We start from the raw sequence: 12,315 nt of genomic DNA, 5'->3' as shown, positions 1-12,315 counted from the left end.
TGTGGAAATAAGAAGTGTGACTTATGTCTGGGACATTTTTCTGGAAGTTGCAAGTTCCAAGTGAATTGTATAAGCATGTTGGACAAAATTATATAACATAAAATATGAGAAACTAAAGGTTAATATTATATGAAATAATGATACATTTTTAATTAACTTTTTTTTGTGAATTTATAGAACAGGTGAAATGGTTTATTTTAGAATTTATATTTTTCAAATGAAATGTATATTGAAAATAAACAGAATTATCAAACACATGGCGTCCTAAATTGTATACAGTGTCCCTGGAAGTTCATGAAATCATGGGAAAGGATTTGTGACTGAGGCAAGAACAGAGTCAGATTCAGATGGGAGAATAAAAAAGACATGGATGGACGTTATCTAGAACAGTGGTTCTCAACCTGTGGGTGGTTAGCTGATTAGCTCAATGTGTTTTCTCACATCAACAGTAAACAAACCAACATACAAGTGTATAAAGCTTATCGCACATTTCCAAAGTCACAATTTAATGACTTAAGATCTTTTTAATACCTCTAAAAATGATGAGATACTGGGTCACACGGCAAGTTTGGGACCGAATGGTCGAACGCTGTCCGAGTAAGGCCCGGGCTATTTCACATTGACTCCTACGATATGTGATGGGAGCGGGACAGGCCATATAGCGGATAGCAATGGTCGCTAAGCTAGCACTGAATCTCTATTGGGGGGACAATCACACTTAGCGAAATATTGGACAAGTTACACCATGACAAGGTACTGCAACTACACAACCCAAATCTTTACCAAAGTGCCCTTGTGCTTTAAAAAGAGCAAAACCTCAGTGTTGGAAGTACTCAGGTTTTGGACATTTGAAAATGGCCGATCTACTTCGCGACGCATTGACGTCATATTGGATAAATATATTTAAATCACTGTCAGACATTGTTAAAAAACGTTTTGACCCAGATCCACTGACAGCAGTAGGCTACTGGGAGTCAGAGGGCCTAATGTCAAACTGACTAGCGTTCAATATAACATGGTAACATTTGTGACTCTACTGGCTCGCAGACTGATACTGTTGAATTGGAAGCGTGCAGGCTCCAAACTGCTAGGGTAAAACAGTGGTTGCTATGGTCTAATATGCGGTTGCTAGGGTAAAACAGGTGGTTGCTAGGGTAAACAAGTGGCTATAAGCTCTTATAGGTGGTTGCTAGGGTTAACAGCCAATTGATAGGGTAAAACAGGTGGTCGCTAAAGGTGCGTTCGGATATATAGCACTGATGATGATGATGCAAGATTCAAGGCAGTTCTGTTTAAAACACTGGTTCTCAACCGTCGGGTCTGGGAACCGAATGAACTCGTAACAATTTTGTACACTGAGTTAAATTAACACTGACAATGTTATAGTGTAGATTTGGGTCCCAAAGATGAAAAAGTGTTGCATTTGTACACTGTCAGGTACAGACCTGTAAGGGTCAATTTAGACCCTTGGTGGGCCCCGGACCAGACATTGAAAAGCGTCTGGTCCTGTTAAAAAACAATGGTTTAAAATGTCTCATTCGCATTTTATAATTATTATTATTATTACTAGACCAGCCTAATCTGGAACGATGAAGTTGAAAATGCATGCCCCACCCAGTTATGCAGTTTTATTTATACACGTATTTGGAGATTTCTGTATCTGGCTGTGTTCCTTTTGTGCCCATATATGGAGTATATGGAAGGGGTCTGCAACCTTTATGACATGATGTGGCATGTTTTTATTTTATTGATAGTCAGTGTAGTAACTGAGTAGTAATACTGTAATATGCCTGACTACGCCACCTCCCGCTTGTGGAGGGGGCAGGAGGAACCCCTAAACCTTACACTATTCAACTTTCCTTAAACAGGAACAATTACTTTACTAGAGGCAGTTTGTAGAAAAATATAACTTTATTACCATGAAATTACAAAACACATCACTGTTGTCTATTACAAACTAGCACGACAATTAAGGTCCTTAAGGCAAGGTATTTAGTATTACAATAGCAATCTAACAGTTACCTCTCGCAGTCTAAGGAAGGGCGGGTCGGCCCGTGCACACAGTGAATACCAAAATAACTAGGGGAAAAGAAATACACACCAATAAAACCCAAAGGGGTCCCCAGTGCAGTCCCAAGCTGAGAGGAAAACCGTGTGCAGCAGGGCGGACCCGGCCTTGAACAGGGTTACACGAATTAAACTGTAACAGAACAGAGGCGAGAAACAGTTAAAATATGCCAATATGGATAAATGTTAAAACCTATGCCTACAGTGTACCTTGGCTAGATGGCTCAAATAAACAAAACAAAAAGAGTAAATTAGCAGTGGAAAACAGTGGCCGGTGGGGTCCCTTTAAGGAGACAAACAAAACGCATTAGTTGCCAGCCCTAGTATCACACTAAATAAAACACTATATTCAAATCATTAAAAGAACAAAACAGCTTAAAACCTACTTTGTGTTGCAGTAACTGTGCACACAATGCAAGGCCAAGGCGAGGGGGGCAACCTCAACACCAGAGCTGCTGTATAAAAGACAGTGATGTTACAAACTAAAATACATTAAAATCCACAAAGAGGCAATGCATAAAATGTATACTGCTTCATCCGTGTCTCCAGGTAGGGCAGACAGAACAGACACCACAGGAGGTCACTTCATTTGTAAAACTGAAATAATAAATGCATTAAAATAAGATAATAAAACACAATGATGTTGGCTAAATTAAAGTGCTAAAGAGCATGGGAAGCCTCCATGTGTTCAACAGAAAATAGGCAACCAAACAAACAAAAGCCAGCAGTAACATGTGCTCAAACAATAAGCTAACATTAGCATTAGCTGCCACAAACAAAAAGGGTCGCACAAAGTAGCAGATCTACAAGGTTCATTTTTTGGCCTACCAAAAAAAAAATGTTTTGGTCTCCCTGCATGAACCATGCAGCCTACAGCAGAGACAAATGGCTCTCTACTGGGAGGAGCTAGGCTTTTATACTTCCTGGTCATGTGACTAAGTCAGGTGCAGTAGGTGCACCATTCACCTAGATTCCCACATCAGTGTGGCATATGAACTTTACATATAATCATGACACCAAATGCAAATCAAATATTCCTACCACATTTTGATCGTCAACTTATGAATAATAGTGTATAAATAACACTTTACACCTTAATTTGAAATAAGTGCAAACTGAGTGTGACACCTACGTCACACTGCCGATCCGACTGATATGCCCACATATGGAGATCTCGGTATCTATCAGTCCTTGTCACTTTTATGCCCATTTATGGAGATGCCTGATATCATCAGTATATGCCTATATATGGGCATGCTGTCCTTGTCCCTTTTATGCCCATGTATGGAGAGTCCCTTTTATACCCATATATGGAGATACATGAAGTCATCAGTATAAGCCCATATATGGGCATGCCCCCTTTTGTGCCCATATACTGTATGGAGCTGACTGATTTGTTTGCTGATGCCATGACGACACATTGAGGTTAGACAACACACTCCATATTTGCACGTAGCTGCATTGGGAACTCCCATTTGGTTATGGCTGAATCATGGTGACTGAACCCTCTAGGGTAATTTGCGTGGCAAATTTGAAGTCGGTCGGTGGAACGGTTCTCGAGATACACGGATTACAGACGTAGATACGTCCACGTACAGCGATCCCTTGCATTTATTGTAAGGTTTATTATTATTATTATTATTATTACTCTCCGCAGGAGAGTATTGTTTTCACTTTCTAAATATGACACACCGATTGGTCAAGCCTCACGTGACACGTGACAATACGGTGAAATACTGTATAAATACATGGCGTCACTTTGACAGTGTCTTTGCCACTGTCAAAGTGAGGTAAGACAGGAACCATCACGAAATGGCTGCATGGCTGATACATAATTGGCAGATAGGACAGATAGGACACTTATATAGACAGGAGGGATATGACACTTACACAGACGGATAGGACACTTACAGTACACAGACAGGACGGATAGGACACTTATACAGACAGGACGGATAGGACACTTATACAGACAGGACGGATAGGACACTTATACAGACAGGACGGATAGAACACTTACACAGACAGGACGGATAGGACACTTACATAGACAGGAGGGATATGACACTTACACAGACAGGACGGATAGGACACTTACAGTATACAGACAGGACGGATAGGACACTTACAGTATACAGACAGGACGGATAGGACACTTATACAGACAGGAGGGATAGGACACTTACACAGACAGGAGGGATAGGACACTTACATAGACTGGACGGATAGGACACTTATACAGACAAGACGGATAGGACACTTATACAGACGGATAGGACACTTATACAGACAGGACGGATCGGACACTTATACAGACAGGATGGATAGGACAGTTAGAACATAAGAATTAGAACATTCCCAACATTCCCAACACAAGTCTGGTAAGAGTGAGGTAAGACAGGAACAATCACGAAATGGTTGAGAAATGGTGGATACTGTAACAATTGGATAGGACACTTACACAGACAGGACGGATAGGACACTTACACAGACAGGACGGATAGGACACTTACATAGACAGGACGGATAGGACACTTATACAGACAGGAGGGATAGGACACTTATACAGACAGGACGGATAGGACACTTATACAGATAGAACATTCCCAACATTCCCAACAGCGGAGAGTTGTGCTCCGAGGAGCACTTTTTCTAGTTATAGTTGAGAGCAGCCACCATACCCATGTCAGAACGGTTCACAACGTTTTCAAATTCAGTGTTCACTGCATCCAGGTTTGTTGATGCTAGGTCGCTATGGTAACTCAATATGCTTAAGTGAGTCCAGGTTGTTAGGGTTACCATTGTTGATTGTCAGAATACTTGCCCATCATCATGCACTCCATATTTGCACTGCCTGGAGAACTATCATGTATAAGCCTGTTATGACCCTGAGGTCATAATGTATGTAATGACTATATGTTTTAATCTTCGTATAGGTTTGTCTATGCCCTCTGTGTGGTTGGTGTGTGTCTGTGAGTGATGGGCTGCAGGTGTGTCTAGCTGATTGTGTGAGTGAGTAATTTTGCAGGGAGCTGATTGGTTCCAGCCTTGGCAGAGGGAAGTTTAAAAGGCCTGCTTTCCACAGCTCCTGGGGGCTCTCCTCTCTCCAGTTCCAGCAAGACTGCCAGCCAACCTACAGTGTAGACATGTTTGTTAGGAGTTATTGTGTGCATTTTAACAGCCTTGGGTTTCGTAGGGGTGGGTAGTTATTATGTTCTTCAGGTTCTTATGTTCTTCAGGTTCTAATGTTCTCCAGGTTCTAATGTTCTCCAGGTTCTTACTTTCTACAGGTTCTTTAGGTTCTTATGTTAAGTTCGTTTGTTTATGTTTTGATGTAATGACCACCCCGAAGTAACTGGCTTCTAATAAAAACCCATAAAAAGGCTGCAAACTCTTGTTGCTGGTGGTCCTTTGGAGCTGGAAAGAGGGGGGTCTCACTTGTTATGTTGCGCCCTAAAGGTTCCCCTAGGCCGGGGCGTAACAAAGCCCATGCCCATATATGGAGCTATAGCTGACACATCGTGACATCATTGGGATGACAAGGGCATCCCGCATATAAAGACTCACATTCTCAGAGAGTCTAGGAACAACATCACAGAGACCACCATTCCAACGGCCATCAGAGTTCCTCCCTTGCAGGATTCCAACAATATCCTCCTAACACGAACCAGGATCCAGACCCATACCACATATTCTGCTGCCATTTACCTACCTGAACTATCCTTTGAGTTGCACGGATTAGATACTGTATCTCTGGTTAAGTTCTGATCTGATTAGAGAGACATTAATACGTCACCATGGTTCTAGCCGACCTGGGGAGGAAGATCACCTCGGCACTGAGGTCTCTAAGTAATGCCACTGTTATCAATGAGGATGTGTTAAACTCCATGTTGAAGAAGGTTTGCGTAGCCTTGTTAGAGGCTGATGTCAACATTAAACTTGTCAAACAGCTACAAGAGAATGTCAAGTCTGCCATTGTCCTGGAAGATATAGCTTCTGGTCTGAACAAGAAAAAGATGATCCACTGCGCTGTGTTCAAAGAATTGGTTAAGCTGGTCGATCCAGGCGTGAATGCTTGGAATCCAACCAAAGGGAAGAACAACGTCATCATGTTTGTTGGTCTGCAGGGCAGTGGAAAGACTACGACCTGCTCTAAGATGGCATACTTCTACCAAAGAAAAGGCTGGAAGACCTGTTTGATCTGTGCTGACACCTACAGAGCTGGTGCCTTTGATCAGTTGAAACAGAATGCTACAAAAGCCAGAATTCCTTTCTATGGAAGTTACACAGAGATGGAGCCGGTCATTATTGCAGCAGAGGGAGTAGAGAGGTTTAAATCAGAGAACTTTGAGATCATCATTGTTGACACGAGTGGACGACACAAACAAGAAGAATCTCTGTTTGAAGAGATGCTGCAAGTTTCCAACGCTGTGCAACCAGACAACATAGTGTATGTGATGGACGCATCTATTGGCCAGGCCTGTGAATCTCAGGCTAAAGCTTTTAAAGATAAAGTAGACGTGGCCTCAGTCATCGTTACTAAACTGGACGGACACGCTAAAGGAGGAGGGGCCCTCAGTGCTGTTGCTGCCACTAAGAGTCCAATCATCTTTATTGGAACAGGGGAACACATAGATGATTTTGAGCCTTTTAAATCACAGCCCTTCATCAACAAACTTCTGGGAATGGGAGACATCGAAGGATTGTTTGACAAATGTAAAGAATTGAAAATGGACGACAACAAAGAACTCATGAACAATCTGATCCATGGTCAGTTCACCATGCGGGACATGTACGAACAGTTTCAGAACCTGATGGAGATGGGACCGCTTATGCAAATGATTCCAGGTTCTGGCAGTAGTGACTTGAGCAAAGGAAATGAACAGCAGCAATTGAAGAAATATATTATCATCATGGGCAGTATGAATGACAAAGAGTTGGATGACAAGGATGGTTCTAAGCTCTTCAATAAACAGCCCAACAGGATCCAGAGGGTTGCTCGAGGGGCAGGGGTTGCGACCAGTGACGTTCAGGAGTTACTGACTACGTTCTCCCAGATGAGCAAAAGTATGGGAGGCTTCGCACGGCTCTTTAAAGGCAGAGACATGTCTAAGAATAAGAACCTGATGGCCAACCAAATGGCCAAGATGATGAACCCACAATTCCTGCATCAAATGGGTGGCATGGGTGGTCTCCAGTCTATGATGAGAGGGAACGCAAATGGCATGATGTGACCGCACAACATAGCAGACATGATATATGTGTGAAGAAATAATGAAAAGGATTTGATTTCATCTCAGTCGTTTATCTTTTTGTGAATATCTCTTCTTAAGTAAAAACAAACCCCAGACCCTGTTTTGAAGAAATATATAATCTTAAACAGGAGAGATGAGATGATGAACACTTTAAATGTACTTGTATACAACGTAGGTTCAGGAGTAGAGACCTCCCTCTGCTTAACACGGCAACTTCCCGCTCACCATCACCTTATCACCCACACCTGCCTTCTCTTATCAGCCAGCCAATCCCTGTCACAATCACCACAGTAGAAAGAGCATAAATACACCTGCGAGCCACCGCTCATTTGTTCCTACTACTTACGTGGTCTCGAAAGTTCTCCCCGTAAATTCATGTATCAGACATAGAAAGGGAACAGCTTTATTAGATTAAATAAAACATACTGTACATGGCTAAAGAAGGCCTTTTACGTTTTGCAAAATAAGTACAAAATAAATATAATAGAATACATACAAACAGTATATATATGATGTTATATGAATACCATATATAAATAGTAAAAACGTTTTACATACACAAATATATTTAATAATATCATAAGTACTCCAGTCATAAAGCAATATATTGATCACCCTCCAACTACAGGTCAAGACTTCAAAGTGCAACAACAACGCAGACCCTGAGATGGACAGTCATTATGTACAGTCATTAGGTACAGGTAGACAGTCATTAGAGGGGGGGGCTTCATTTTGGAGTGTTTAAATAATGCTTCACAGCTCTGGTCCACTGCTGTCATTCCTACAATAACCAGAAAAAGGTATGGTAGAATTTTAGGATCAGTGCACTGTTAATATTACTGCCCATAGCGCCCCTATTCAGCAACGAACATTCAGCAAAAAATAGCAGATCTTAAAGCTCATAACGCGGGTTGTGAGCTTGTAGATCGGCTATTTTCAACCAAGACATTTGGTGTAGAGGGAAAATAGGAGGTGAAGTATAGACCCCTGTGGGACCCCGGTGACCCAAATATATGGGGTTAAGTGGTTAATATACTTTTCAATTTTTGATTAAATGTATGAAAGTATTTAAGCATTAAACTTGAATGTGCTATTCACTAATTGACATGGCAAATATGGATCAAATCAGATGGTAAATACTGTCATTAATCAGAGTTCAGTGGTGTGGTTAATTAATGCTGATAATCTGGTGTGGCAGATTACACTGCTGTTTTTTACCACACATTTTTCCCACAACTCCATCAGGCCCCAGTAGCATTTTTGTGTGTGTGTGTGTGTGTGTGTGTGTGTGTGTGTGTGTGTGTGTGTGTGTGTGTGTGTGTGTGTGTGTGTTACTAGCTGTCAACAGACGAATGTATAGGCTATACTTCGTCGTACGACGGTGTCACACGCCAAAAATAGCCACTCGATCTTCAAGCTCACAACGCATCTACAAGCTTTGTGAGCTTGTAGATCTCATTTTGGTGCGTGTGTGTAAATACCTCCATCCTTATGAGAGGCAACAGACTTTTTCGGGTGAGCTAGCAAGTTTGTGTAACCCAATGAAGTGTTGTTGTGTGGGCGCTCGAGCTGTGAGACGTTATATGGTCTTTCATTGGAGATAGATGGCTCGTGCATAGAAAAGATCGCTTTCTGCGTTGTGAGTAGGCCTACAATTTTCAGGTATTTTAACTTTTATAGAGTGGCTATATCCAATTTTCAGATAGCTGAGGTACAAAATAGGGCTAAAGTGGATAATGTGTTTTATTATGTAATCATTTATATCTGCAAAGTAACTAGTAGTAACTAAAGTTGTCAAATAATTGTAGTGGAGTAAAAGTACAATATTTGCCTCTAAGATGTAGTGGAGTAGAAGTAAAAGTATAGACAATTGGAAATACTCCAGTAAAGTAAAAGTACCAAAGTACTTCAACATTTTACTTAAGTACAGTACTTGAGTACTTAGTTACTTTACATCACTGATAGTGTGTTGACAGGTTTTCACAAACATAGCCTAATAATAGTGACTCTGGGTTGCTGCAGTTTTGATGGCTTTATCAATTAGTTTGACAGCACTATAGTTTAAATGTCTTTTGTGTGTTTGTTTGTTTGTTTGTTTGTTAATGTGTTAGATCAGGGGTCTTCAAAGTTCTTCAGGCCAAGGACCCCTTAGCTAAGAGAAAGATGAAGCAGGGACCCCCACTACATATTGTATCAAATTGTGTTGCAGATAAAACTTTTTCATAGATTTGTGTTTATTTTCAGATAGTTAACCTTGCAAACCCTCAATATTTAGTCAACTTGACCATTGCCTCTGTACTTGGTCTGCTCTAGCCTAGGTCTTCAAACTACAACAAGTTTATATCAGTTTATATCAGTTTGCTTGTGTCCTTATTATCAGAAACTGAGGGTGATGGCAGATGCCATGTAAGAGCAGGTGACAGAACCATGTGGACCACTGCCTGATCTGCAGGTGAGTCAGGCCTAAAGCGTTCTGGGACCCCCTTGGTGAGGGCGTGTGAGGCCTTGTCTGTTTGGGGAGCTCCAAGAAAAAATGGTGTGAACCACTGCTCTAAAAACCCGACCCGGCCCTTTGACCATCTCATTCTGGCCCTCGAAGTCCTCAAAGAAAAACAAAATGACCCCCCAAAAATCCTTAGTCCATGTACTCAGATGTTAAATGTTTATAATGTGACAGTGAAACAGTCTGCCTTGAGTCCATATTTATAACATGCTGCAATGTGTTTGATAATGTGAGTGATACAGTACAGCGCCGGTATAAATAATAATAACAAAATATAGCTGCAAGCAGCGATAATACGGGGCCAGTGAATAGAGAGAGAGAGAGACATGGAAACGGAATAGATTGAAGAGAGAGAGAGTTTTGACAACAATACTTTTGAATAAGCATTTCATGTTATCTTTAACATGAAATACTCTCAAATTAGCATTTCATGTTATCTTTAACAATTGCACATGCATTATTTGATGCAGTTGTGTTTTGTGCAATGCAATTGAAAAGTGGAATGACCCACCCACAGACAGACAGACAAAAAGCAAAGTGCAATAATAGCACAATAAGACATGGAAAGGGAATAGATTGAAATTGAGACAAAGCAAATGATTCCAACAGGCGAATATTCTTTTCAGCCCAACCCAGCTGAGGTGGTCATATATAGGACGCAGGGGGGGGCAATCCCAGGTGAAAAACCTCACCCATTAACATCTCAACCTATTGCCATTGACAGGAATCAAACTCTCGACCTTTGGATTCACAGGCTGAGACACTACCTATAGGGCTATAGCTTTGTCCAGGCTGAGGTCATCTGTTGAAGATAAAAGTGAACCAGTTAAAGCAGCCGATCTACAAGCTCAGAAACATGTTGCTATCTGAAAAGTTTTGAGATTGTAGATCGGTTATTTTCACAATGAAGTTTGTCATACATTAAAAAAACATACTCTCTCCAAGAAGCATTTCATCATTACCTTTAACAGTTGCACATGTATTCAATGATACAGTCATGTTGTTTGCAATTCAACTTAAATTAAGTCTGCATCAAGTGAGGCTTGAACTGGCGACCCTGAGATTGTGAGGCCTTCATTTAAGGGAGACGCCATTGGCCCAACAGATAAGTAACTGTGAAAAAGGAGATCACACAGATGATACAGTTTCACGCAAATAGCTGAAAAATGCTGGGTTTAAGTGTTTTTCAAACTGCTCAAAATTGCGGACAATCTAAGGGCGGAGCTTACTGGTCAAAGAGATAGATGTGTTCCTCATGAGTCAAGGCACATGTGTAAGCAAGTTTCACGACTTTCGGCCAAACGAGGCATGACTTATGCCTGTTTAAAGTCTGCCTTTTCAAAAAATTGCTATAGCGCCCCCTTTTGGCCAATTGGAGTGAGATTGGTTTCAGTGATATTTGGAATGACCCTGTACATTTCTGCCAAGTTTCAAAGAAATGTGAGTCTGCATGTATGTTTTAGGCACAGATGAATAATTTTCATAAAACTGTAATAGTTAAAATCTATCTCCTCCTGGGATTTTTGAGCAATCTGCACGAAACATTTCTACACATGAACTTTGGACCACTGCCTACAAAAATTTCCAACGGATTTTCCATAAGTGAAAAAATGCAGAAGTTAGGAGCCAATGACTGTTTTTCATATAATTCAAATTGGTGGGCGATCTAAAGGTCAGAGGTCAAAAGTCAGACCACGAAAGTTGTCGGGCATGAAGAGACGCATGTGTGTATCGAAGTTTCATGGTTGTAGGTCAAACAGGGCATGAGTTGTACCTGTTCAAAGTTGGCACTTTCAATTGAGTGCTATAGCGCCACCCTTTGACGAATGAGTGTGAGAATTATTTCTTGGTAGTTTTTCATGAGCATCTACCATATGGCCGAGTTTCGTAAAAAGCGTATGCACGGTTAAGCCAGAACTGGCAAAAACAAGTATTTTTCAAACTGCTCAAAATTGCGGAAAATCTAAGGGCGGAGCTTAATGGTCAAATCGATACGTGTGTTCCTCATGAGTCAAGGCACATGTGTAAGCAAGTTTCACGACTTTCGGCCAAACGAGGCATGACTTATGCCTGTTTAAAGTCTGCCTTTTCAAAAAATTGCTATAGCGCCCCCTTTTGGCCAATTGGAGTAAGATTGGTTTCAGTGATATTTGGAATGACCCTGTACATTTCTGCAAAGTTTCAAAGAAATGTGAGTCTGCATGTATGTTTTAGGCACAGATGAATAATTTTCATAAAACTGTAATAGTTAAAATCTATCTCCTCCTGGGATTTTTGAGCAATCTGCACGAAACGTTTCGTACTTGAACTTTGGACCACTTTCTACAAAAATTTCCAACGGATTTTCCATAAGTGAAAAAATGCAGAAGTTAGGAGCCAATGACTGTTTCATATAATTCAAAATGGTGGGAGATCTAAAGGTCAGAGGTCAAAAGTCAGAGTGTGAAAGTTGTTAAGCATGAGGAGACGCATATGTGTATCCAAGTTTCA

At 41.0% G+C, this 12,315-nt stretch overlaps 1 protein-coding gene across 1 annotated transcript; it reads left to right on the top strand.

Moving 5' to 3' along the window:
• Positions 1-5,864: 5,864 nt before the first annotated feature.
• Positions 5,865-7,301, top strand: LOC311044001 (signal recognition particle subunit SRP54-like; the record flags this gene model as incomplete). The annotated part of the gene is made up of 1 exon (XM_084055424.1): positions 5,865-7,301. The coding sequence occupies one exon, from the start codon at positions 5,865-5,867 to the stop codon at positions 7,299-7,301; it is 1,437 nt and encodes a 478-aa protein (XP_083911550.1).
• Between the last annotated feature and the right edge of the window lie 5,014 nt (positions 7,302-12,315).

This window comes from Gymnoscopelus microlampas, assembly GCF_963454915.1.
Source record: "Gymnoscopelus microlampas genome assembly, chromosome: 4".
NCBI classification, from domain to species: Eukaryota; Metazoa; Chordata; class Actinopteri; order Myctophiformes; family Myctophidae; genus Gymnoscopelus; species Gymnoscopelus microlampas.
This window is presented reverse-complemented; position numbering and strand designations above follow the sequence as displayed.